Here is a 27,500-nt window from a genome sequence, read left to right on the forward strand (position 1 = left end):
TGCAAGGGGACATGGGGCCTCCCACATGTCAGAATTTCTCTGTGGCTTTTCAAGTCTTCCTGAGCTTCCCCTGTAAAACCAGGGTCAGAGATTAAAAAGAGGAACATGGGGAGACTTGCAAAGCACTCTTTGAAGCAGCCTCCACCCCTTCCTTTAAAGGAGCCTGTTTCAAAGGGTGCTTTTGGCTTTGCTTGCAAAATATGCCTCTTTTTCTCCTTTCCCCTTCATTTGAAAGAGGAGGGGATTTCTCCAGTCCTCTGCCTTTGCTTGAGATATTGGAAATTAGAAGGTAAGGAGGAGACTTGCAAAGACCTTTGCAAGTGTCCCCCTTCCCTTCCGTTTTAAATCCTCACCCTCTCACGGATCTGCTCCCATCTCTCAGCTGTGCTCATCAGCCAATGAGCAGAGATTAAATCCTGCTGCCTAGGCTGCAGGATTCTCTTCCCACAATTTGTTATGAATTATAAGATGCAGAGGCAGATGTGTGTGTGTTTTTAACCAGCTTAATTGTACTCAAATCTTACAATACTTGTCTGTTTATTTATTGCTATATATCCCACCTTTTCCTCCAAGGAGCATACACGGTCCTTCCCCTCCTCATCTGATCCCCACAACATCCCTGTAAAGTAGGTCAGGCTGAGAGGCCGTAACTGGCCTAAGATCACCCAGTGAGATTCATGACTGAGCGGGGATTTGAACGCAGGTGGTGCTGTGGTCTAAACCACAGAGCCTAGGGCTTGCCGATCAGAAGGTCGGCGGTTTGAATCCCCACGACGGGGTGAGCTCCCGTTCCTCGGTCCCTCCTCCTGCCAACCTAGCAGTTCGAAAGCACGTCAAAGTACAAGTAGATAAATAGGTACTGTTCCGGTGGGAAGGTAAACGGCATTTCCGTGCGCTGCTCTGGTTCGCCAGAAGCGGCTTAGTCATGCTGGCCACATGATCCGGAAGCTGTACGCCGGCTCCCTTGGCCAGTAAAGCGAGATGAGCGCCGCAACCCCAGAGTCATCCGTGACTGAACTTAATGGTCAGGGGTCCCTTTACCTTTTACCTCCCAGGTCCCAATCCAATGTTCTAACCACTACACCACACTACTTCACCACCCAGCCTTTTTTAAAAATAGAAAGGTTTGCCATAGGTTTAAGTGCTGTGTACAGTCCTGGCTTGTAAACTAGGATTCAACTGTGGGTTGCCGTCTTGATTTGTAAGTAGCGCTTAAACCAGTTCCCTGGTTTGGATGTCGCCGGAATCTGCAATTTTAACAAACCAAGAAGATGAGCCAAGGGGAGAGCCCTGAAGCTTGTCGCTTGTTCCATCACCAGCACACAATGGTTTGTTGGGCTAAACAAAAAGCAGCAAAGTTGGGTTTCATTCAGCCTCCTCTGAGTAGCTTGTCTGGCTGCATTGTGGGGCTGAGATAAAAGGCTGCCTCTGCTATTCTTATATTCTAAAAATATTTCCGGTATCTTAAAACTCCATTCAAACATCCACTTATTTGGATTTTTAAATTTTTTATTTTAAAAGAACCCTTCGCTTTTGATGGTGGAACCACAAAAACCATTTCAGGGCCATTCCCGTAATTGCTTGCTTTGTTAGATGGATATTGCTTCCCCCTTTTTCCTCTTATTTGCTTATTTTTTTCTTCCACCACACGTATATAAATTCAGTTGTTGTACTGGGAGTGGCTTGCAGTGAAGGACGTATTCAGCTAAATCTAATGCTGATGACATCTTTCCGCCGGGCTCAAATGAAGAACATTGTTTGAGCTCGGAAGAGAGTTGTTCAGTCTGCGCAGCCTTGGAAAATGAATGCGTTCAGCAAGCATTTCTAAGGAGCAGAATTATGAAACAGGATGGGAAGAATGCCAAGCATTGTGGTGCTCCAACCAGAAGAGGCAGGTACGTCAGGCACAGGTTGTCTGTTCCTGACATTGCAGGTAACTCTGGCCAGAAGGAGCTTCTCACAGCCAAAATCCAAATTCCTTAAGCCAGTGAGTTACGTCGCTTTCAAACGTGGCAAAATATTCACACACACCCCATGTGATGGGGAATCATGGGGATTTACAGGGAGTCCCTTGCCAACAAAGGTCCGTATAGTTAAAGCTATGGTTTTCCCAGTAGTGATGTATGGAAGTGAGAGCTGGACCATAAAGAGGGCTGATCGCCCAAGAATCAATGCTTTTGAATTATGGTGCTGGAGGAGACACTTGAGAGTCCCATGGACTGCAAGAAGATCCAACCTCTCCATTCTGAAGGAAATCAGCCCTGAGTGCTCACTGGAAGGACAGATCCTGAAGCTGAGGCTCCAATACTTTGGCCACCTCATGAGAAGAGAGAATTGTGCTGGGAGCCAATGCAGATCTCTCAGGACCGGTGTTATGTGGTCCTGGCAGCCACTCCCAATCACCGGTCTAGCTGCTGCATTCTGGATTAATTACAGTTTCCGGGTCACCTTCAAAGGTAGCCCCCCGTAGAGCGCATTGCAGTAGTCCAAGCAAGAGATAACCAGAGCATGCACCACTCTGGTGAGACAGTCCGTGGGCAGGTAGGGTCTCAGCCTGTGTACCAGATGGTGTTGGTAAACAGCTGCCCTGGGCACAGAATTGACCTATGCCTCCATGGACAGCTGCGAGTCCAAAATGACTCCCAGGCTGCACACCTGGTCCTTCAGGGGCACAGTTACCCCATTCAGGACCAGGGAGAGGCCATGGGATGCTCCCTCACTGCCACAGCTGCTCGGGACAGGTGCCAGCTCACCCACCTCCCCGAACTCTTGGTGGTGGCACTGGCAGGGGAATTAGGGACATTCTGTGATCAAATCACAGATTTTGTAATTCCAGGGCTGTTCCTGGAAAATAGGGACACTTGGAAGGTGTGAGAGCTCTGAGCACAGGGCTTGCAAAACCCTTAGTGCATCCCTTCCCAAACACCCGACGGCCAGCTGGCAATCAAGGCAACATGCAAACAATTAAAACAGCGATCAGCAGCAGGAAAACATCAAGATGATTTTAAACAAATCAAGGTTAAAAAGCTTCAGTGGAAACAAAAGCCGTTAAGCTTGGGTAGGCTTGCTCTAGTCCTTGAATGTCCTGTTCTTTTCAGCGCGTGCTCATGTTTAAATAGAAAGGAGGGGTCTCTATAGCAACTCTTTCTAGTCTGAGATTAAAGAGCACCTTCGAAGAGGAAACACATGCACCCAGGAAGCTGAACACCTGACTGTCTCTCTCTCTCTCTCTCTCTCTCTCTCTCTCTCTCTCTCTCTCTCTCTCTCTCTCTTCCCTCCCACCCTGGTTTTGTTTCATCAAAATAAATGTTCTGCAAAAAGGCAGAAGGGTTTGCCTGCAAGACTCACTGGAAAATACAAAAAACTATGGCTCGATTTCACATTTAGCCAGAAGATGCTCATGTGCAACTCAGAGGTGAGGAGGTGGAAAGCATTTGTGTTTCTAGGATCTAGGAGTCTTGGTTGACCACAAACTTGACATGAGCCAACAGTGTGACGCGGCAGCTAAAAAAGCCAATGCAATTCTGGGCTGCATCAATAGGAGTATAGCATCTAGATCAAGGGAAGTAATAGTGCCACTGTATTCTGCTCTGGTCAGACCTCACCTGGAGTACTGTGTCCAGTTCTGGGCACCACAGTTCAAGGACACTGACAAACTGGAACGTGTCCAGAGGAGGGCAACCAAAATGGTCAAAGGCCTGGAAACGATGCCTTATGAGGAACGGCTAAGGGAGCTGGGCATGTTTAGCCTGGAGAAGAGGAGGTTAAGGGGTGATATGATAGCCATGTTCAAATATATAAAAGGATGTCACATAGAGGAGGGAGAAAGGTTGTTTTCTGCTGCTCCAGAGAAGCGGACACGGAGCAATGGTTCCAAACTACAAGAAAGAAGATTCCACCTAAACATGAGGAAGAACTTCCTGACAGTAAGAGCTGTTCGACAGTGGAATTTGCTGCCAAGGAGTATGGTGGAGTCTCCTTCTTTGGAAGTCTTTAAGCAGAGGCTTGACAACCATATGTCAGGAGTGCTCTGATGGTGTTTCCTGCTTGGCAGGGGGTTGGACTCGATGGCCCTTGTGGTCTCTTCCAACTCTATGATTCTATGATTCTATGTTACAAAAGTTGGTGCCCCTCTCTCTACAAGATTCCATGGGGACCCAGGCACTCATCCAGGGTCTGTGTTCCTTTGGAGAATTAAGACATGGCAGAGACTGTCATTGCTTTAAGAAATATGGTTCATTCACCTATTGACACCTTCAGTCTGCATGGAGGGAGTCCAGATCTTACAGCATGGTCATTTGAAGATGGGCTTGTACCCCACAGCAGTGCAGTCCTGGGGTCCATGGCATCTTGCCCAGCCAGCCTTCAGCCAACCTGCCCAAGATGGATCCTAGTCTCTCTCCCCTTCTTCTTCCCAGCACACCTTGCTAAAAAAACCTCTCTTTTCCTGTCACCCCAGGTCAATGAGGGAGGACAGTTCTCTTGCATTGCCAATGACCCTCTATTTTTTCTTGATGGCCTTAGCTTGACCGGGTCATCTTGCCTAGGCTAGCTGAGGAATTCCTCTGTAGTTTTTATTTCTCCCTTCATGCCACAAATAATCAAAATCCTACCATTTATTAATTTCTAGGGTTTAGGGAGTTATCGTCCCCCCCCCAAAGAATCTACAACAGTATCTATGCTTTGGCTTTGTTACCCTGAAGGCGTAACAAAGATGTTTGCAGCACAGTTGGCTAGGAATTAGGCCAGCCTCCCACACTGTAATTTTCATGGCACAATACACTTCTGTATTGTACAAATGTGTTGAAGGAGAAATTATCGCAGGTTGAAGCACCTGCAGAAGGCCATGGGTTCAAGGTGCCAGAAAAAGCTCACCGTTATTTATGCTACTTTTTTTTTGCAGTAGTAGTGATGGCTTTCGGGGATTAGCCTGTTTTAAGCTGGGAACTCATGATTCTCTCATGTTATGCCTCAATGCTTTCTCCAGATTCCTGCACTGAGAGCCAGTGTGGTGTGTTGGAGCCAGCCAGTCAAGTGGTGCTTGTTTAGAGTAAAATAAAGACCCAGGAAGCCAGTAATATTTCCATGATATGAGAGGGCAGCTTGTTCATGCTTCTTCTCCTCTCCGGTAACTTTTTATTGTGCTTTGTTCTGTCCAGCCGCATGGCCGTTTGCCAATCTCATGTTACCTCATCCGGTCAAGGCTTGACACTCCCTTCTCCGTATAAGGTAATCATTGCCCAGAGGAATGTCAGGGGGCCCCTGCAGTATTTACAAAACCTCAGCCTCTGGCTTTATGACTCCCACATGCCCTCTTTCTTTATTTTTTAATCAGAGGCCTATATTTCCGTTCCAATATCGAGTGCGATAAGTGACTCTTGTGAAACCGGATGCGGGCCGCGGACTGGAGAACTATGCAGTACACATAGAAATTAAAGAAGGAATACATTGTATATAGCAACACAAAATAATGCAAATAACTACTATAATAATCACTAAAATCAATAAATGTCGAAGCCAACTTCCATCCGGAAGCCAAGAATATAAGAATTCCGATTCCAAGCTGCATGGTAGGCTTCCTTTCTAGTTTATTAGCCATGCACTCGTGTCTCTCCTACAGACTGAGATTGGTCACTGTATGTTCCTGTAAGAGAACAAGAGCTATTAAACATGAATTTCAATGTATATTGACAGTTTGGATATATACCCCATGATTCTTTCCCCTCTCTAATTTGAAAACAAATGGGGGCAGGCTCATGGAGGGTCAATTGTACTGGAGGCCAAAAAGTTTGCTTAGGGGATATAATATTTGTAAATCGAAAAGATCCATTGACAGGCACACCATGAAGCATTATGCCTGAATGGCTGGCAAAGGGGGGCATGTGCATACATAACCAACATTTAGAAGCATGCAATAAACTAGTAAACATAATTATATCTTGTACAAAAGTATTATCCCTCCATATCTTATGATAATTTTCTCCCCTAAAAGTCTTATTCAACAACACAGTTCTTATAGTTCGAGAGTGGCTGAGCCGTGGATGCTGCCAGCCAGAGTAGGATTCTGATGACTGCGGCTTGCCAGCTGATAAGGTGAAATATGGTGGTTTCAACTGGACTGGGTCGTCTGCTTCTCTTCCTTGTATAACGGTGCAGCAAAGGATGGCAAGGCAATGGTTAGGAAGGCGCTTCCGCGGTTGAAGATGCTCGCCATGGCCGCACGCATCGAGCTGGAACTCACAAAGGCTTGTCCTCTACGTCCACTGCCGCGTATCCTCATCCCCACGTAATCAGCGGGACAGGTCCATGCCATGCGGGATCAGGCAAGCGTCGGTACACCACCAAGGGGCGAGGGAGTGTCTCCTCCTTCCTAAAATGCAATTCAGTGGGGGTACGGGTCCTGTTATGTGGATATAAGATATGGTTAAGCACAAAAAGAACTTGGTGAACAACCGAAGGGATATCCGCTGTTGGTATGCTTCGGCCGCCAAGCTGTTTAAGCAATAGTGTTTTGAACGTCAGGTGCGCTCTTTCCACTATCGCTTGCCCTGTGGAGTTAAAGGGTATACCATGAGTTAATTTCATATTCCACAACATACAAAATTCCGAAAATGTTTTAGAAATATATGCTGGACCATTATCAGTTTTGATGCGCGCAGGTTTACCCATGACTGAGAAACAGCGAATGGTGTGCTGGATCACATGACGAGCTGTTTCCCCCCTCATGGGTGGGTGTCCACCGTGAGGTGAACCTTGGAGAGTGGAGCCAACACAGGTGTGTGTGTGACATCCATCTGCCAACACGCCAATGCAGACGTGCCCCTAGGATTGACAGCATCAAAAGGAACGGCCAGCTGAGATTTAGAACAAGTAGCACATAGGGAAACTATATCCCTTGCTTGGGCCAAGGGAATAGAAAACTGCTTAGCCAATGCTTTCGCAGGGAGATGAAAAGTGTTATGACATAGTATAGGATCAGAAAAAAGAGAAAAGGCAGAAATGTTCTTCAACGCTGCATCTGCTCTTGCATTGCCCTCTGCTAAATACCCTGGGTGCGATGTGTGGGAGCGAAGATGTGCAACATAATAAGGGAACTCTCTGTGCTGAAGTAAAGCCTGCAGGACAAGAAACAAGGAAAATAAGTCAAAATCCAAGGAAGGAGTTATATAAGATATTGGTAAAATAGCAAAAAGGCGATATACATACTGAGTATCCACAATAAGGTTGAAAGGTTGAGTAGGAAAGGATTGAAAGACAAGAATCACAGCCGCTAGTTCAGCTCGCTGGGCAGAAGACTGTGGAGAGGTAAATAAACATTTCCATTTTCCTCCCTCCTCCCATGTCACTACTCCCCTACTTCTTGTTCCATCCGTGAAAAGGGTTAGTGCAGAGGGGAGAGGTGTGAGAGACAAGGGGGTAGCCAAAACATAGGTGACCTGTGTCAGAAATGTCAAACGGTCATCCTTTGGGGGGTTAAAAATTATGACACCTATAAAATCCGCTAAGGCGATTTGCACGGCAGCATTTGTGATCAATAAATGCTGCTGTTCAGTCTGTGAAAAAGGCAAATAAATTGATGCAACATCAAAACCGCTCAAAGCCATAGCACGTGAACGTCCTTTAATCACAATGTCTGATGTGGATTCAATTACTGAATAAATGTTCTTTGGAGGGGTATAATGTAGATAGTCTTCTTCTTGGCCGTCTGTGCATATAAGATTCCTGTTGGCAACAATGGTGTAGCAAACACTGCCAGATGCAGCTGGTGTTCAGCACCTCTAGGTGGCGCATGTGGAAAGGTTTCGATGCTTCATCCATAAAATGCTGACAAAGTGTAGGGGAGTTCCGCATGCTGTGCAGCAGGACAACCCACTGATATCGCTGGGTGGGCTGCGAATTGTTATATACTGGCAATGTAAAAGCAAACCGTTCCTGTCTGCTGGGGCCAGTGGGATGAAGACAGTTCAATGTGGCCGAAAGTCAATTGTTCAGAAATAAGCTGTTCAAAAACGAGATGGTGCCATTGCTGCGGATTTTTCCTTTGGTGGAGGCCACTCTACCCACACTGAGGTATCAATGATCTTGGTTTGCCACGCTGGAAATGTATCGGTGGCCACAGGCTGGTTTTTATTTTGCGCTGCCACCAGCAAATGGGCCTTGTGGGTGGCTGTACCAACAGACTGACAAATGCGAAGCATAGCTGCTGTGTCTGTGGCAGGATTGTGTATTATCAGTTGTAACGCAACCTTACAATCCTCATTTGCATTTTCAAAGGCCAATTGTTTGATAATTATTTGTTTGGCTTCAGGATTTTCAATTTGTCTACTCACTGCTGTAATCAGCCTGTCCATAAAGGAAGAATATGATTCTCTAGGTTCTTGTCTGATTGAACCCCACCTAGACTGAATACTGGAGGGTTCCGGGATTTTTCTCATTGCTTGTTGAGCAGCAAGAGCAGTATCCCTCAATAAGATCTGCAGCAGTGTGGCTTGCACTGAAGCCTGATCAAAGGGCCCACGCCCCATCATAGCATCCATTACATCTGCGAGGGTAAGATTAGGATTATTCCCTCTTGCTTGTTGTAACAACGCTGGAGCATAACCACGGCAGGCAGCTTCCCATTCGTGAGCAAACAGTACACCTGCTGATGGGGGTAAAACTGTACGTGCCAAAAGCTTGATGTCATCTGGCACCAACAGCTGGGCTAATGTGGCTTCTAAAAGAGCCTGTGTAAATGGTGCTTGAAGTCCATTTGTCCTAACTGACAATTGGAGCTCTTTCAAGATTTTAAAGTCAAAGGGTTGGTGCTGGGCTTGAGTTCCTGCTGGAGCACCAGTAGGGGGCACAATAACAGGGAATGCCATGGTATCCTGTGATAAGGAACAGGCAAGTACTGCACGTTGAAAGGGGGTAGCTTGTTCTGCCGCTGAAAGAGCAGGGTCATTTCCAGCCAGACCACTGTATTTTTGCAGGATTGGGTCCTCTGGTGAGGCACTGTAATCTGGAGGCTTGGGGTCTGGGGGTGCTGGCAAAGCAAGTGCTGGAACACATGGCATAGCAGCATGCTGAATTAATGAAGCTGAAGGTTGTTTTGGCAATGTAGCCATGGAGATATTTTTTGGTGATAGAGAGCCCATAGCATAACGAATCTTGCACCAAGCATTTAAAATTCGAATTCCTATGCTGGGATGTCCATGCAAATGAGTCCTGATCGTATCCCAATGTTTTATTTCCCATTTTCCATTAAAAGGGAACCAGGGACAATGTTCATCGATGGCCAGAATGAGCTGTATCAAATCGCCATCAGGAACTTCCAATTTGTTGGAGGAGAGGAGAAATTTTAAGTCTCTTAAAAATTTCTGTTGCGGAGATGACAGGGAACTGCCCATATTTCTAAAATCAATATAAAAAAAAGGGATCGACTCACCGGGATCTTTTTTTAAAGATGTATAAGCGCTTTGCAATCCTTTCCGGACGAAGTGAGCCGATGATATCCACTGCTTGGATCGAAAATCCTCTCACAGTGTCTTTTAAAATCCTCTTAGTCTGCCTTGAAGTTTGAAGTCAGCGTCCCACTGCTTCCTTTTAGCCTTTGAAGTCCGTCTCAACTGCTTTCTTTAGTCAGCCTCTTTTCTTTTAAGTTTTCCTCTTCTTTTAATTGAGCCTCAGAGAGGGCACCACTTGTTGGAGCCAGCCAGTCAAGTGGTGCTTGTTTAGAGTAAAATAAAGACGCAGGAAGCCAGTAATATTTCCATGATATGAGAGGGCAGCTCGTTCATGCTTCTTCTCCTCTCCGGTAACTTTTTATTGTGCTTTGTTCTGTCCAGCCGCATGGCCGTTTGCCAATCTCATGTTACCTCATCCGGTCAAGGCTTGACACTCCCCTCTCCGTATAAGGTAATCATTGCCCAGAGGAATGTCAGGGGGCCCCTGCAGTATTTACAAAACCTCAGCCTCTGGCTTTATGACTCCCACAGTGGTGTAGTGGTTAAGAGCAGTAGACTCGTAATCTGGTGAACCGGGTTCGCTTCCCCGCTCCTCCACATGCAGCTGCTGGGTGATCTTGGCCTAGTCACACTTCTCTGAAGCCTCTCAGCCCCACTCACCTCACAGAGTGTTTGTTGTAGGGGAGGAAGGGAAAGGAGAATGTTAGCCGCTTTGAGACTCCTTAGGGTAGTGATAAAGCGGGATATCCAATCCAAACTCTTCTTCTTCTACTTTCTTCCCTCCAGCCCCTAAGCAGGGTTTTTTCCCCTCAGTCCCATTCTCCTTGTTCCTTCCGTTCTTCAGCTGCCATCACCATCCACCCTAATTCCTCCTAAGCTCTTTCTTCCTCCATCTGTTCCTCCCTGCTTCTCAGACCACTGTGTGACTATCGATGGCTACTGTTTGCCTCTGAATATCAGTAGTTGGCTCCTTCATGGCAAGTTCTTAAAGAAATGGGAGTGCCTGATCACCTCATCTGTCTCTTGAGAAATCTCTAGATGGGACAAGAAGCTACAGTTAGAACTGGATATGGAAGAACTGATTGGGAAAGGAGTACGACAAGGCTGTATATTGTCTCCCTGTTTATTTAACTTATATCCAGAATTCATCATGCGAAAGGCTGGACTGGATGAATCCCAAGCCGGAATTAAGATCGCCGGAAGAAATATCAACGAGCTCAGATATGCAGATGACACAACCTTGATGGCAGAAAGTGAGGAGGAGTTAAAGAACCTTTTAATGAGGGTGAAAGAGGAGAGTGCAAAATATGGTCTGAAGAGCAACATCAAAAAAATGAAGATCATGGCCACTGGTCCCATCATCTCCTGGCAAACAGAAGGGGAAGAAATAGAGGCAGTGAGAGATTTTACTTTCTTGGGTTCCATGATCACTGCAGGTGGTGACAGCTGTCACAAAATTAAAAGACGCCTGCTTCTTGGGAGAAAAGCGATGACAAACCTAGACAGCATCTTAAAAAGCAGAGACATCACCGTGCCAACAAAGGTCCGTATAGTTAAAGCTATGGTTTTCCCAGTAGTGATGTATGGAAGTGAGAGCTGGACCATAAAGAAGGCTGATCACCGAAGAACTGATGCTTTTGAATTCTGGTGCTGGAGGAGACTCTTGAGAGTCCCATGGACTGCAAGAAGATCCAACCTATCCATTCTGAAGGAAATCAGCCCTGAGTGCTCACTGGAAGGACAGATCCTGAAGCTGCGGCTTCAGTACTTTGGCCACCTCATGAGAAGAGAAGACTCCCTGGAAAAGACCCTGATGTTGGGAAAGATGGAGGGCACAAGGAGAAGGGGACGACAGAGGACGAGATGGTTGGACAGTGTTCTTGAAGCTACCAGCATGAGTTTGACCAAACTGTGGGAGGCAGTGGAAGACAGGAGTGCCTGGCGTGCTCTGGTCCATGGGGTCATGAAAAGTCAGACACAACTAAACGATTAAACAACAAATCAGTAATTGGGAATCAAAAGGGGAGAGAGCACTGTTGCAGTCATCCAGTTGGACTACAATCCTATGACCCATAAAGCCTTCAATGACTCAGGACTACAATATCTCAAGGACCACCTCTCCATGAGACCAGCTGTTTTGCGTGTGCCTCATATATGAGAGGTCCGGAAAGTGGCAACATGATAATGGGCCTTTTCTGCAGCGCCTCCCCATTTGTGGAATGCTCTCCCCAAGGAAGCTCGCTGGTCACCTTCATTATACACTTTTAGTGCCAGGTGAAAAAGTTCCTCTTCAACCAGGCCTTTGGCTGATTGACATCTAATGCCCCTTTGAATGTGTTGTGGGAGGGGTATTATTGGTTGTTGTTGTTTTGTTCTTATTTTTATTATGCGTTGTGTTTTTTATATTATAATTTTATCTTGTGAACCACCCTAATATCTATGGATGAAGGGCAGTCTACACCAGGGATAGGCAACCTAAGTCCTGTGGGCTGGATGTGGCCCAATCGCCTTCTAAATCCAGCCCACGGACGGTCAAGGAATCAGTGTGTTTTTACATGAGTAGAATGTGTGCTTTTATTTAAAATGCATCTCTGGGTTATTTGTGGGGCGTAGGAATTCGTTCATATCTTTTTTCTAAAATATAGTCCGGCCCATCACATGGTCTGAAGGACAGTGGACCAGCCCATGGCTGAAAAAAGTTGCTGACCTCTGGTCTACACATTTTAATAATGATGATGGTAATAATAATAATAATAATAGTTATTTTCAGCCGGAACTCACTGGAGCTCAGTTCTGGCACCTCTCAGGTATGTGCCATTACCATTATAAGACAACAAGGGAGACGTTCTTTGAGTGTTCCGGCACCTCTTTTTTCTAGTAAAATAGCACTGATAATAGTAATTATTTGGCTCCTTTGTGTTTCCCTTACCTCCCACTGGCCTCTGTCCCAACACCTAATGCCAAGAGAAGAGACTGGATCCCTGGTCTAAGATCCTGCTTTCGCTTGGCTTCTTGGCCTGCAGTCTGACAAAACTCCAGAATCATGGAGCTACAGCGATTCCTATTGCCATGCAGCTTGCCTCCGAATATTCGTTCACAACAAAGCAAGGCAAAGTGTTGTTGCAATTGCAAAGTGTAAATTGCAGCGAGGCTTACAGAGAACCACAGAGCACAAAAATAACTGTTATTATATTGAAGAACACTCTAAGCAGCTGACAGCAGGCAGGCTAAAAGTCCTGTATCAAAGATCTTCCTTGGCTGATAGTAGCTTGAAAATGCATTAAGGCCCTGGTTGCAGTTTTCGCAGCTGGGAGGACTTCGGAGCTCTTTACCCCTCCAAAGAAATTACGTGATCCCGGAATTTTAATACCACCGCAAGGGTCCAGACTTTCTGGCCGGAATCCCAAGAGGGGAAAGTACTGTTGTTGCGTAAGCAACAACAGCAGCAAGGATACTTGTCACCAAACATTGGAAAACTCAAGATTTGCCCACGCTGGAAGAATGGCAGATGCAACTGATGGACTACATGGAGCTAGCAGAAATGACTGGCAGAATCCGAGACCTGGGAGAGGAATCAGTGGAAGAGGATTGGAAGAAATTTAAGGACTACCTACAAAAACACTGTAAACTATATGAGTGCTAAGAAGGATGAGAGATTTGAAATTAACAGGGCACCATAAAGTTTGGTGAAAAGACTATGAGAATGAGTGAATTATATGAGAAAAATAAATTTTGAATAAATATTATGGTAAAATTAGGTATCTAAAACTTAAATGGAAATATTCAAAGTTAGGGATAAAACATTGGAAATGTGTACAATAAGAATGGAAATAAGGAGATAAATTGCTGATTAAAGTTCTATAAATTTGGAAAGTAGGAGCGAGAGACCTGAGGAAGTCCAAAAATGAAGAAAAGTTGGTTATTATAAGATGTTAAATTTTATGTTTGTTTTTCTTTCGTTTTTTTTTTGCTTATGTTGTTTTTCTTTGCTTATTGTATCAAAAAACTTTCAATAAAATTTTTTATATATAAAAAAAGAAAGTATTGTTGTTGCACTTAAGTCCTGTTTGCAAGCTTCCCGTGGATGTCTAGTTACAGGCCCTCCAAGTGTCCCTATTTTCCAGGGACAGTCCTGGATTTACAGAATCCGTCCCAGTTTCTGATCTGATCCTGGAATGTCCTGCTTTTCCTTAGAATGTCCCAGAGTGGCTGGGGCAACTCAGTCAGATGGGTGGGGTGCAAACAAACAAACAAACAAACAAACAAACAATAATTGAAATTGTCACTTTGCATTTCTTAGTGCAGAAAGTATTGATCTGATGTGTAGAGATCTTTCCTATTTTAATTAATTCAAGAGGGTTCTGGAAGCTTCTCTGTGCGAAAGAAACAAGCAGAAGGTTTGTGATGTTTGGGTTATTCCTTCCGAGAAGTTGGTTTAAACTAGTTCTCTTATGTCTGGGAAGGGAAGAAGCCCAGAATCAAATTTAAGTTGTTAACAGATGCAACAGAAAGAGGGGGCTTTGCCCTACCAGACATGAGATTGTATTACGAAGCAACATGCCTGTGTTGGATAAAAGAATGGGTAAAGTTGGAGAATAAAGAGCTATTAGACCTTGAAGGGTATAATAACAAATTTGGGTGGCATGCGTACCTATGGAGGGATAAAAAGAGAGTGCACAAGGGATTTTGCAGTCACATTTTTAAGGGTCCACTAATAGAGGTTTGGGACAGATATAAAAATATATTAGAGCCGAAAACACCACACTGGCTATCCCCGCTGGAGATAATAAGCGTAAAGAAAGTTAATATGGAAGAAAAGTGGGGGAAGTATGGAGAAATGGTTATTAATGAAGGAGGGAAGTGGAAAGTCAAACCATACGATCAGGTTAAAGTATTTACACAGGACTGGCTGCACTACTTCCAGATAAACGAGATGTTTAAAAAAGAGGTGAAGGAAAGGGGATATGAGGAAAAAGAATCGACATTCCAAAAAGAGATAATAAACAACGAACATAAAAACCTCTCAAAAATGTATAAAATATTGTTGGAGTGGAATACGAAGGATGAGGAAGTGAAGTCAGTGATGGTACAATGGGCAAGGGATTTCGGTTATAATATCCAAATGGAGGACTGGGAAAAGCTATGGAGAGTGAATATAAAATTTACGGCCTGTACGTTACTTAAGGAAAATATGATGAAGATGCTATACAGGTGGTATATGACACCTGTAAAACTGGCTAAGATGTATAAGGTAGATAACAAGTGCTGGACTTTTTACCATCAATGGTGGGAGTGCAAGAAAGTTAAAAGCTTCTGGGAGGAAATCTACAATGAACTGAAAAAGATGTTAAGTTATACCTTTGTAAAAAAGCCAGAAGCCTTTCTATTAGGTATTGTGGGAAAGGACATTAGGAGAAAGGATTGCAAACTCTTCCAGTACGCGGTTACGGCAGCCAGAATTGTGGTAGCCCAGAGGTGGAAGCAGGAAGAAATCCCAACGGTTGCAGAGTGGAGAGCAAAACTGACAGAATATGCCGAGTTGGATAAATTAACAGGGAAAATAAGATACTTAAAGGATCAAAAATTTATTGAAGACTGGGGGAAATTTGTGGGTTATCTGGAGAACAAATGTTTTGTAAATACAACGCTAGTGGGATTTAAAGAGGCACTGTAAAGAACTAACAAGTATTGTTTAATCGAAATAATGTATAAAGGGAGGTACGAATGGCAATATGAAAGGATGGAATGTGACTTAAAGATACAAACACGAATGAATGTCAACGACGCTGAAGGAAGTTCAAAATGTATGAGATGTGTTGAAATATGGATATAATGTATAAATAATGAAATTAATAAAAAAAAATTAAAATGCAAAAAAAAAAAAAACTAGTTCTCTTTTCTCTTCTGTCAAGGTCATGCTGACTATAAAAGTAGGGCCAGAAGGAGCCTGGGTTTCATTTTCTCTTTCTATCTCTTTTCCTTCTGGTGTGGTGTTCTGTACATAGTATGCTTAGTGTTAAGTTATTGTAAGGTAAGGTAAAGTTAATGTAAGTTTTAATTAAGTCTTCTGCAACTGGATTTCTTACGGGCAGTGCTAATCTTGATTGTATTGGATTTGTGACCATTATGCTCATTTGCCTTCAGTAGCAGTAAAGCTCTGCTGGATGAAATATTAATTGGCTCTGGTCTATTTTTCGGGAATCATGCAACATGTTTAAGGTTTTACTCTGCTGACTATCCATTGGAATCTACTCTGGATCAATACTGAGTAGAATTCCATGGCAGAAATGTTGGACAGTATGCTAGGACGTCCCTATTTTCATCAGAGAAACGTTGGAGGGTATGGAGTTATGAGACCCCTGAGCTAAGGAGATGAGTAGCTATACAACCTTTAGGAGACATCTGAAGGCAGCTCTGCATAGGGAAGTTTATTAATGTTCAGTGTTTTATTACATTTTTATATATATGTTGGAAGCCGCCCAGAGTGGCTGGGGCAACCCAGACAGTTGGGCAGGAGGTTGTTGTTGTTGTTATTGCAACAGGACATCCCTATTTTCATCAGAGAAATGATGGTTGGTACAGTCATACCTCGGGATGAATACGCTTCAGCTTAAATATTTTCGGCTTGCGCTCCGCGGCGACCCGGAAGTAACGGAACACGTTACTTCCAGGTTTCGCCGCTTGCGCAGACGCTCAAAATGATGTCACGCGCATGCGCGGAAGCGGCAAAACGCGACCCACGCACGTGCAGATGCAGGTTGCGTTCGCTTCAGGATGTGAACGGGGCTTTGGAACGGATCCCGTTCGCATCCAGAGGTACCACTGTATATACTTGGCCACAGTGAGAACTGCAGAACATTTCTTAGGTTATGTCTTTTTAACCCAAATTCCCAGCTTGATGTTTTATTCTGTTTAATATTCTGCTGGGAGCTGCCCAGAGTGGATGTGGGAACTCATCCAGATGTGTGGGGTATAAATAATAAATTGTTATAATATTAAGGTAAAGGTAAAGGGACCCCTGACCATTAGGTCCAGTCGTGACCGACTCTGGGGTTACGGCGCTCATCTCGCTTTATTGGCCGAGGGAGCCGGCGTACAGCTTCCGGGTCATGTGGCCAGCATGACTAAGCCGCTTCTGGTGAACCAGAGCAGCGCACGGAAATGCCGTTTATCTTCCCGCCACAGCGGTACCTATTTATCTACTTGCACTCTGATGTGCTTTCGAACTGCTAGGTTGGCAGGAGCAGGGATCGAGCAACAGGAGCTCACCCCGTCACGGGGAGTCGAACCGCAACCTTCTGATCAGCAAGTCCTAGGCTCTGTGGTTTAACCCACAGCGCCACCCGCATCCCTATTACAATATTAATATTACTTATTTTTTTACCCACATTATATATCTCCTCCACAGGATCACGAAGGAGCGAGTGCCCTTCCGGCTCCGCCAAGCAGCCGTGTGCCAATTTCCAAGTGCGGCGACCTGGACGTCCTCTTTGAGTACAAGCCCTCGAGCCAAAAGCTGCTGGTGACGGTCCTGGAGGCGAAGGAGATTCCCGACAAGGACCGCAGCGGAGCCAGCTCCTGGCAGGTGCACGTGGTCCTGATGCCCAGCAAGAAGCAGAGAGGGAAGACCAGCGTCCAGCGAGGCCCCAGCCCCGGGTTCAAGGACAAGGTGACCTTCAGCAAGTTGGCGCCGGAGGAGCTGAGCAGCTACGCCCTCCGGTTCCGCCTCTACTCCGTGCGCAAAATGATCAAGGAGAGGATGATGGGGGAACACCTGTTTTATCTCAGCCACCTGAACCAGGAAGGGGAAATGAAGGTCACGCTAGTCTTGGAGCCAAGGAGCAACTTGTGTGTAAGTTTTTAGGCTGGAAGAAGCCACCTAACGTGGTCCCATCCCCCATAAATTTTACTGAGACTTTTCTTTTTTATATATACATGTTTATTAATTTTTAAACATATCTTTTCCAGCAGTCATTTAACATAACTTCTTATCTTATACAATATTTTAGACTTCCGTCAACAGCCTCTGAAGATTTTCCGTTCTTTATCACTTAGAATCATAGAATCATAGAGCTGGAAGAGACCACAAGGGCCATCGAGTCCAACCCCCTGCCAAGCAGGAAACACCATCAGAGCACTCCTGACATATGGTTGTCAAGCCTCTGCTTAAAGACCCCCAAAGAAGGAGACTCCACCACACTCCTTGGCAGCAAATTCCACTGTCAAACAGCTCTTACTGTCAGGAAGTTCTTCCTAATGTTTAGGTGGAATCTTCTTTCTTGTAGTTTGGATCCATTGTTCCGTGTCCGCTTCTCTGGAGCAGCAGAAAACAACCTTTCTCCCTCCTCTATGTGACATCCTTTTATATATTTGAACATGGCTATCATATCACCCCTTAACCTCCTCTTCTCCAGGCTGAACATGCCCAGCTCCCTTAGCCGTTCCTCATAAGGGATCGTTTCCAGGCCTTTGACCATTTTGGTTGCCCTCCTCTGGACACGCTCCAGTTTGTCAGTGTCCTTCTTGAACTGTGGTGCCCAGAACTGGACACAGTACTCCAGGTGAGGTCTGACCAGAGCAGAATACAGTGGCACTATTACTTCCCTTGATCTAGATGCTATACTCCTATTGATGCAGCCCAGAATTGCATTGGCTTTTTTAGCTGCCGCGTCACACTGTTGGCTCATGTAAAGTTTGTGGTCAACCAAGACTCCTAGATCCTTTTCACATGTACTGCTCTCAAGCCAGGTTAATTTCTTAATTTCTCTGTTACTTTTAATTGTCATTAACTAATAATTCTCTTCCTTGCAATGTTTCGTATAATCCTCCTTACAGAACTTCTTGCAGTCCTACTAGCGTAATCTGCTTATTACAATTGCTTTCCATATAGTTCAAATATTTACTCCAGTCTTCTAAGAATCTCTGGTCCCGCAGGTTCTTTGGTTGGAACCTCGCTCGTTTTCCGTTTTTGGGCTAATGAAACACGGCCCGCAGTAGTGGCATACATAAAAAAACCTTTTCTGACACCTGGGAATTTCAGTCTGAATTATCTCCAACAGAAAGGACTCTGGGTTTTTTGGGGAAAGTACTTTTAAACATTTTTTTGCAATTCATTATGGATCATTTCCCAATACAGTCATACCTCAGGTCAGACGCTTCAGGTTGTGTTTTTTCGGGTTATGGATGCGCCGAAACCCGCCAGTATTGAAATGGGTTACTTCCGGGTTTCGTGCATGTGCAGAAGTGCTAAATCGCGCTTTGCACATGTGTAGAAGCGCTGAATCGCAACCCGCACGTGCGCACACACGGGGCGCTACGGGTTGCAAATGCTGCGGGTTGCGAATGTGCTTCCCACACAGATCACGTTCACAGCCCGTGTACTCTTTTACCCTTTTACAAGTCCACCACATATGAAATAACGTTCCCTCCAACTGCTGGTTAATGCTTACTCTCTGTTCTCCATCCCCAACAGAGCGGAGGATCCCAGATGAGTCTCTCGGCCATCTCTCACAGCGACAGTGCTTCTTCGACCCAGTCCCTGTCACACGGAGGGGTTCCAGAACTGCTGGTGGGCCTATCCTACAATGCCACGACGGGGCGCCTGTCTGTCGAAATGATCAAAGGCAGCCACTTCCGGAACCTGGCTATTAACAGGCCGCCTGGTATGTAAAAGCGGTTTTTTGTTGTTGTTGTTTTGTAGCCAGCATGCAAAATCTCCTAGCTTAGCAGATGTGGCTGGGCTTGAATTCAGAAGCTTGCAGTCAGGAGCAGAGGGGATGCGATATAGTTGCCTGTTATGTACTGAGTTGAATAGGATTCAGAATGCAGCAGTCTGATTGGTCCTAGAACAATAGGATCCAGAATGCAGCAGTCTGATTGGTCCTAGAACAATAGGATCTAGAATGCAGCAGTCTGATTGGTCCTAGAACAATAGGATCCAGAATGCAGCAGTCTGATTGGTCCTAGAACAATAGGATCCAGAATGCAGCGGTCTGATTGGTCCACAGGAGCCACCCAATCCAGCTCCAGGTGGAAGTGAATCCGCAACCTGATTGGCCTACAGGAGAATCCCGGAATTAGCCAATCACGTGGGTCCCATTGTGTAAATAATGTATATAAAGCAGACGTTTTGGGGGAACTTCCATTCCTCAATACTATGAGCTGAATAAAGAGCATGAAATCCACACTCGACTCCGAGTATATTTCATGGCCCATGGCATTTTATATAGAAAGGAGGGGTATAAATAAAGCTAGAGATATTTCTCCAGGCAGTGGAAGGCAATTTCAAAGAGAGATTTGTGCTTGAGGGCGTGTTCACACATCCCCACTCGCACCTAGAAATGTCTAAGGATTCCGATTTAAGCAGAAACAGGCTGAAAATTACGTATTTTTTCCCATGTCTGGGACAGAAATCAATCCAGCAAATACAACCGGCATTCCGCGGCGGCCTTCAGTCTGCAAACAATACGTAATTAATTACACCACTCCCCCTCAATCTGAATTGCATTTCCATTGCGTTGAAATGAACGGGGTGGAATAATGTTTTGAGGACGTGACTTTGCTAATTGTGAAAGTCACAAAGTTTTGCCGCAAAGGACAGCGAGGCAAATAACAGAGTTTTGGGTGGAAGACGAACTGCAGCAGAATGGAAACAGCAGAACAGAAAACGACAACTTCTTGTGCAGGTTTATTGTGTTGCCTGAAAAAAAAATACTTGTTTTATTGGAGGCCGAGACACCTGCTTGATTGGAGGCAGCCACGGGGCAAAATAAATAGGTGTCACTCATGGGAAGCGATGCTTCCTAGAGCATCAGAAATGTATTGGATAAGACGCTGCTTTTCAGAGAAGGTTTCCTGGTGACATAGGAGGAGCGTAGCAAACAAAGGTGGGGTGTCTTCCCGCAACGCTGATAGTGAAATGATTTAACAACTCTCGTCAGCTGAGCTTTGGCCTCCGCCCTGCAAAGCAAATTCCATTTCCTCCATTTATTTTATGGTTTGTTTGGTTTTTGCTTGGGCCGATCACATCCTGTAGGAGTCGACAGTGAAGTGAAGGCCCAAGACAGGTGTTGATCATGATGTGAGCTGCGCACAGGTGGTCTGAAGCGAGCGAGCGAGCTACCACCATTCCTGCGGAGCCTCCTTTTATTGAGACAAACATGCAAGCCAGGCAAATACATTTTGGGGCTGTGACCTTTACACATCTTCCGTCCCGAAATCGTGGGGTGGTGCAGAGCTATTTTGGCACCTGTTCCACAGCGTCATTTCCCCTTGCTCGATGTATGACGTAGGAGACAAGCGTCTCAGGGAAAAACTTCCAGACAGGACACCGCAAACTGCTGTGATCGCGAAAGGTCAGGCAGAGGTGGAACGATGTACAGACAGCTGTGGCTTGTCTGGGGGGGGGGTTCCCTGCACCCCAAGGTCACGCATGCAGGCAGATTGTGGCTGCCTGCTGGTGGGGAAGTGTGCTTCCTCCGGACCCCACTCCCCACTCCCCACTCCGCGATATCCCTACAGACAGCATGAGTGGCACTTGGAGACACCTTTTTGTGTCTCATTAACAAGCTGTGGGATTAGCGCTGAACCCCAGTGAGAATCGAGCTGCATCATGCTGACTTCCAGAACTTCTGAGTGCAGCTTTCAAGGCCCCCTATTCCTTGGGAAGCACCATTAATTGTGTTAATTATCCATATGGCTGAATCATAGAATCATAGAACTATAGAGTTGGAAGGGACCCTGAGGGTCATTTAGTCCAACCCCCTGCAATGCAGGAATCTCAACTGAAGCATCCATGGCAGATGGCCATGCAACCTCTGCTTAAAAACCTCCAAGGAAGGAGAGCCCACCGCCTCCCGCGGGAGTTCGTTCCGCTGTTGAACAGCTCCTACTTCCAGAAAGTTCTTCCTGATGTTTAGTCAGAATCCCCTTGTGGCGATCACACAGGGTCCCCGGACGTTTCACCGTCTACAGATCCCTGTGCCACCACTTTATTTCTCGCTGCCACCGCCCAGGCCCTACCTGGGACAATACTGAGTCCAGTCAGGGTTCAATTGGAACATAAACTTCTGTTTATTTATTGCAGTTTAGCAAGCGTGTGGTTTCACAAACGGTATTGGTCAATTACATTCATGGGGTGCCTATCCAGACCTATAACTTCCGCTACCTGCTCTCACTCACTAAACCGCTTCTCAGATATTTACTTGTCTTCCTAGCCCCTAACTGTTCCTGACTCAGCTTCTTTCGCTACACTAACTCAACCTGCCCACAAACTCTATCCCAATTCACTCCCACTCCAACCAACCTCCCAGCGAACTCCCCTTTCGCCCCCCTCCCAGAGCTGGTTTTATAGTCCCTCTGACTCCACCCCCTGCGTTCTGAATGGGTAACCTGTTTAATTATTTCACCTCCAGCACTCTCATATGTTATTGTCACACCTCTTTCTTGCAACTTGAAGCCATGGGTTCGAGTTCTACCCTCCAGGGCAGGAGAAAACCAGCTCGCTCCATCTTCCATGTGACAGCCCTTGAGATATATGGAGATGGATCTCATATCCCCTCTTGGCCTCCTCTTTTCCAGGTTAAGCTCCCTCGACCGTTCCCAGACCTTTGATCATCTTGGTCACCTCCTATGCATTTTCATAAACTTGGGCAGCAAATTATTTTCCATGTTCTTGTTTTTCTTCTGACCTGAAATGGGTACAGTAGGTACATATTTTAAATAAACAAGTAATCTGAGGGTAAAGGACAGCACAGGTACCGATTTATGATTGCAATTGCTTTTGTATGCCACATTTGCCTCCAAAGGTGTCAAGGTGCCGTAAATGGTTCCCCTCCCCCCCCATTTGATCCCCACAACTACCCTGTGAGGTAGGTTAGGCTGAGAAACAATGACCAGCCCAAGGCCACTCAATGAGCTTTATGGCAGTAATAATAATAATAATTTTATACACCGCCCATCTGGTTTCCCCAGCAACTCTGGGTGGCTCCCAACAGAATATTAAAAACACAATAAAACATCAAACATTAAAAACTTCCCTAAACAGGGCTGCCCTCAGATGTCTTCTAAAAGTCAGGTACAGTGGTACCTCTGGTTGCGAACGGGATCTGTTCCGGAGGCCCGTTCGCAACATGAAAAGCCCGCAACCTGAAGCGCCGTATCTGTGCAGGTCCACAGCGTGATTTGGCGCTTGTGCACATGCACGAAGGGTGATTTAGGGCTACTGTGCATGTGCGAGCAGTGAAACCTGGAAGTAACCCTTTCCGTTACCTCTGGGTCACCGTGGGACACAACCTGAAAAAAATGTAACATGAAGCAAACGTAACATGAGGTATGACTGTAGTTGTTTATTTCCTGGACATCTGGTGGAAGGGCGTTCCAGAGGGAGGGTGCCACTACTGAGAAGGCCCTCTGCCTGGTTCCCTATAATTTCAATTCTTGCAGTGAGGGAACCTCCAGAAGGCCCTCGGAGCTGGACCTCAGTGTCTGGGCAGAACGATGAGGGTGGAGATGCTCCTTCAGATATACTGGGGCAAGGCTGTTAAGGGCTTTAAAGGTCAGCACCAACACTTTGAAGTGTACTCAGAAACATACTGGGAGCCAATGTAAGTTTTTACGGACCAGTGTTATATGGTCTTGGCGGCCACTAAGTGGGGATTTGAACCCTGATCTCCCAGGTCCATGTTTGCCACTAGAGGACTGAACAACCAGATAACTAGCAAGGACTGGAGTGTGACAGTGTGTGCAGTGATGGGGTCCAAACCTTGTATCTTAAAGGGGGCACACTGAGCACATCTTTCCTGGGAAGAGTTAACCTGAAAACTCTTCTGCCAGGAAAAAAGCTACAATAAATAAAATACTAAAAGAGAACTGTAAAAGAGATTGCTCTCTCATTTCCCAAATCACTTGTCTACTTAGATTTTTACCTCACTGAAAAAAGCACACTCCCACCGTTTAGGTTTATATAAAATAGTATAAAATATTCATTTAAAAAGCAATAAAAGCAGACTTCTAAAAAGCATCTGAATAAAAAATATTACAATATTCAAACGAACATATGTAATAGAATTACATGTCTGGGGGAGGCTCGCCTGTATGTTTCCCAAATGCCCACTCAGGTACGCTGATGTGCTCATCCTAGAACTTGTAGCAAAATGTCTGAAGGCTGTTCGTTCAAAACATGCACAGAAAAACAGACACACAAACATTGATGACAGCAGCAGTGACAGGAGAGGAAGCTGCCTGGAGAGGAACTCCTTGCTTCTGAGCCGTATACAAGTGTTTTCGCGCCAGAAGCGAGACATTGCACCTTGTTTCTCAGGCGCAGAGGTGTGGAAAAGAGCGCGTCACAAAGAGAAAGGAGCGGGATGCTCTCAGGGAAAGATTGAGGGTTGCCATTCCAGTTGTACTCAGCTAAATTGCACACAGAGCAGACCTAATGAAAGCTAGGTTTAATTTCAACACGTTCGCACTGGGCTGTTGATGTTTGGTGTTGATTCTGTCCATGATATTCAGGTTAGGGCTTAGGGCCCTCGTATTTACGGGACTGCCTCTCCTGGTCTGCCCCGCAGAGGACCTTATGGTCCATGAATAACTATGGTTTAGAGGTCCCGGGCCCTAAGGAAGTCAGACTACCCTCCACCAGGGCCAGGGCCTTCTCAGTGATGGCTCCGACCTGGTGGAATGCTCTGTCCCATGAGACCAGGGCCCTTCAGGATTTAACCCCCTTCCGTCGGGCCTGTAAGACAGAGCTATTCCACCTAGCCTTTAATCTGAATTCTGGCCGATCTTCTATTTCCCTTCTCTTCCCTCCCTCTCCCCTTTTATGAAGATTACCCGCTCTGAGACCCCACAGCTAATTCTCCCCTGGCCTCGCTGGCCCATATAGGACCTATTCAGCCAGCTAGCCCTGGAGATTATCTAATGCTTATTAGATGGATTTCCCCTAAATTGATTTCTGAACATTGAATTTTATTGTTATTCATGTTTTTATACTGTATTTTATCCTGCTTTTACAATTAAGTGTTTTAAATTTGTTGCTAGCCGCCGTGAGCCCGGTTTTTGAACTGGGAAGGGCAGGGTATAAATAAAAAGTTATTTTTTCTTACAGTGGTACCTCAGGTTACATACGCTTCAGGTTACATATGCTTCAGGTTTCTGCTAACCCAGAAATAGTGCTTCAGGTTAAGAACTTTGCTTCAGGATGAGAACAGAAATCATGCTCCAGCGGCACGGCGGCAGCAGGAGGCCCCATTAGCTAAAGTGGTGCTTCAGGTTAAGAACAGTTTCAGGTTAAGAACGGACCTCTGGAACGAATTGAGTACTTAACCAGAGGTACCACTGTATTAGTAGTAGTAGTATTGTGGCCATTCTTCCTGGTTAAAAAGTGGCTGTTCATCTCCAAAACAGCCCTCGGGGTGGCTTCAAAACAGAGATAAGCCACTGACGTAGTGCTTACATTTTTTTTCATTAGAATAGACTAGAATAGAATAGAGGGTTCCAAGGGTCATCTAGTCCAACCCCCTGCAATTCTGGAATCTCAGCTAAAGCATCCATGACAGATGGCCATCTAACCTCTGCTTAAAAACCTCCAAGTCCACCATCATATCATCATATCATATATTATCATATCATACCTGCATTGTGGAGGGTTGACCTCGGGTCCCTTCCAGCTCTTAAGATTCTATAAATTACATATTTAGAAATAATAACCCAGGGGTAGGCAACCTAAGGCCCATGGGCCAGATTGCCTTCTAAATCCGGCCCGCGGATGGTCCGGGAATCAGCATGTTTTTACATGAGTAGAATGCGTGCTTTTATTTAAAATGCATCTCTGGGTTATTTGTGGGGGATAGGAATTTGTTCATATATATTTTTTTACAAAATATAGTCCAGCCCCCCACAGGGTCTGAGGGACGGTGGACCAGCCCTCTGCTTAAAAAGGTAAAATGAAGGAGTTAACGATGATTTTGGAGAGCTGTTACAAGGTGATACATTGAAATTCGAGGAAGTCAGTTAACAATGAAAGATAAATTGGGTTCAACAAGTAATATGTGCTTATATTTTTGTTTCTTTTTCTTTTTAGTACTGTAATGTGTTTTCTTTTGTGTGTTTTTTATGTTATATTTGTTATAAATGTGGAAATCAATTTTAAAAATTTGAATATTTTTTTTGAAAAAAATCATAGAATCATAGAGTTGGAAGAGACCACAAGGGCCATCTAGTCCAACCCCCTGCCAAGCAGGAAACAGAAAGGTTGCTGACCCCTGCAATAACCTGTCCCTTCCCCCTTTCTTCGCATGTCCATTTTTGTCCTGCAGACACTTACGGAAAGCTCTGCCTCCTCAACTCTGTCGGCCAGGAGATGTCCCGCTGCAAGACGTCGCTCCGCCGGGGACAGCCGAATCCCGTCTACAAAGAGACTTTCGTCTTCCAGGTTGCCTTGTTCCAGCTGTCGGACGTCACGCTGATGATCTCCGTCTACAACCGCCGCAGCATCAAGCGCAAGGAGATGATCGGCTGGCTCTCCATGGGGCAGAACAGTAGCGGGGAGGAAGAGCTGAGCCACTGGCAGGAGATGAAGGAATGCAAGGCTCAGCAGGTGTGCCGGTGGCATACTCTCCTGGAATCCTAAGGAGAAGAGCCTCCGAGGTCCCGGCATGGCCCAGAGGGTTAGGCCAACCCTCCCCGGCGTCCGAAACACAAAGGACTGCCAAGTTATGAACTGGACTTCTGACGATTTTTACTAGTCACAGTTGTATTTGCACTCTTCCCTTCCCCAAAAGATCTCTCAAAACGACAGCCATGCCACTGGCAAAGGCAGAGCAGGATTGGCACTCGGATCCGGCCCCTCAGAGAAGTAGGCCAGGGCTGACGAACCTTTTCTGTCCCCGGGGCCTCATTCTGCTCTCGGCAACCTCCCGAGGGCCACATGCGACTGTTGAGCAGGGCCAGAGGCAAAATTGGAGGGTGGGGGCAATGGGAGGTGAACGTTACATTTGTCCAGTAGGCTGAGTTTCTAGACACCCACAGCACACAGTCCTTGTCCACACCAGCAAGAGACGTTTTTAGGGTTGAAAGGATTCATTCCGGCCAGGGCATTGAGTTTTGAGGACCAGATTGCAAGGCCTGGGGGGGCTGCATTCAGTCCCTGAGATTCCCCGCTTCCAAATGAGGCTTTCTTTGTCTTTGGCGATGCCATCATGTAGCCAAATCTGATTGGTTGGCCAGTGGAAGAGCGTCTGTAAACAGCAGCAAGTTGTCATGCAAGAAGTATGCTTTGAGGGTACAGTTTTTCTCTTCAAAACCCTCCCATCCCCTTTTTCCACGCCAAAAATAATGCTTGCTGGGGAACATTGGGCTCGGCTCCAATTTGCTTATACGATGGCAGGCGCTGAGACGACGTTTGGAAGAGGCTGCTTGGCAAAGAATGGAAAGAATGAATGGTTCCGGCGGGAATGTTTGGTAGAAGCCATGGAAGGGGGAAGACAGTATCTAGAAGGCTGGCCGTCAGCACTATAGTGTAGGATAGTCGGAGAAACTGGGCGTAAAAGCTGGTCTGACCATGATAGACCCTGCTCAAGTCTTCCTTTTTAATTTCTCAGCCTCCTCCAAGTGTGGTCCTTCCGTTTTCTAAACTGAGCATGGCCTATGTGTTTTTGCTGAGCCACCCCTCTACTCAGCTCAAGCAGCCACAGTCAATGATCAGAGATGATGGGATGGCAATCCAACGAGACTTGGAGGGCCACAGATGCAGAATTCCCAGTATAAGCCCATGAGGGCTAGAAACTTTGTTTTAACAAGTTGAGGTACAAAGCTGCACACCAAAAAACGTCTGGCAATGCTTGGCTTGTGCACTCAGAACATGGAGGGTGTTGTCGATGGTGCCATTTGTATGGTTTAGCTAATAGATGGAGTTCCTTGGATCTGAGTAGAGAGCCAGGAGTTCCCTCTCTGGGAGCAGAGACTGCAAAGATTTTGTCTAGCTTCTAGACTGGTGCGTCCTCTACACCTCCCATGAGGAAAGGAGAATCATCTGAAAGAAGCGAGACCTGC

General features: G+C 45.8%; 1 protein-coding gene across 1 annotated transcript in view; it reads left to right on the forward strand.

Annotated features, from left to right (window-relative positions):
- The window catches only part of SYT16 (synaptotagmin 16), a 141,049-nt gene extending 114,939 nt beyond the window's left edge, over positions 1–26,110 (forward strand). Inside the window, exons 6-8 of the mRNA XM_081911651.1 lie at positions 16,855–17,298; positions 18,919–19,108; positions 25,766–26,110. Of these exons, the coding sequence (XP_081767777.1) occupies positions 16,855–17,298; positions 18,919–19,108; positions 25,766–26,079 (948 nt within the window). The 3' untranslated portion in view covers positions 26,080–26,110. The remainder of the gene's footprint in view (positions 1–16,854; positions 17,299–18,918; positions 19,109–25,765) is intronic.
- Positions 26,111–27,500: the final 1,390 nt, after the last annotated feature.

The sequence above is a fragment of the Podarcis melisellensis genome (assembly GCF_964234715.1).
Source record: "Podarcis melisellensis genome assembly, chromosome: 1".
Lineage (NCBI taxonomy): Eukaryota > Metazoa > Chordata > Lepidosauria > Squamata > Lacertidae > Podarcis > Podarcis melisellensis.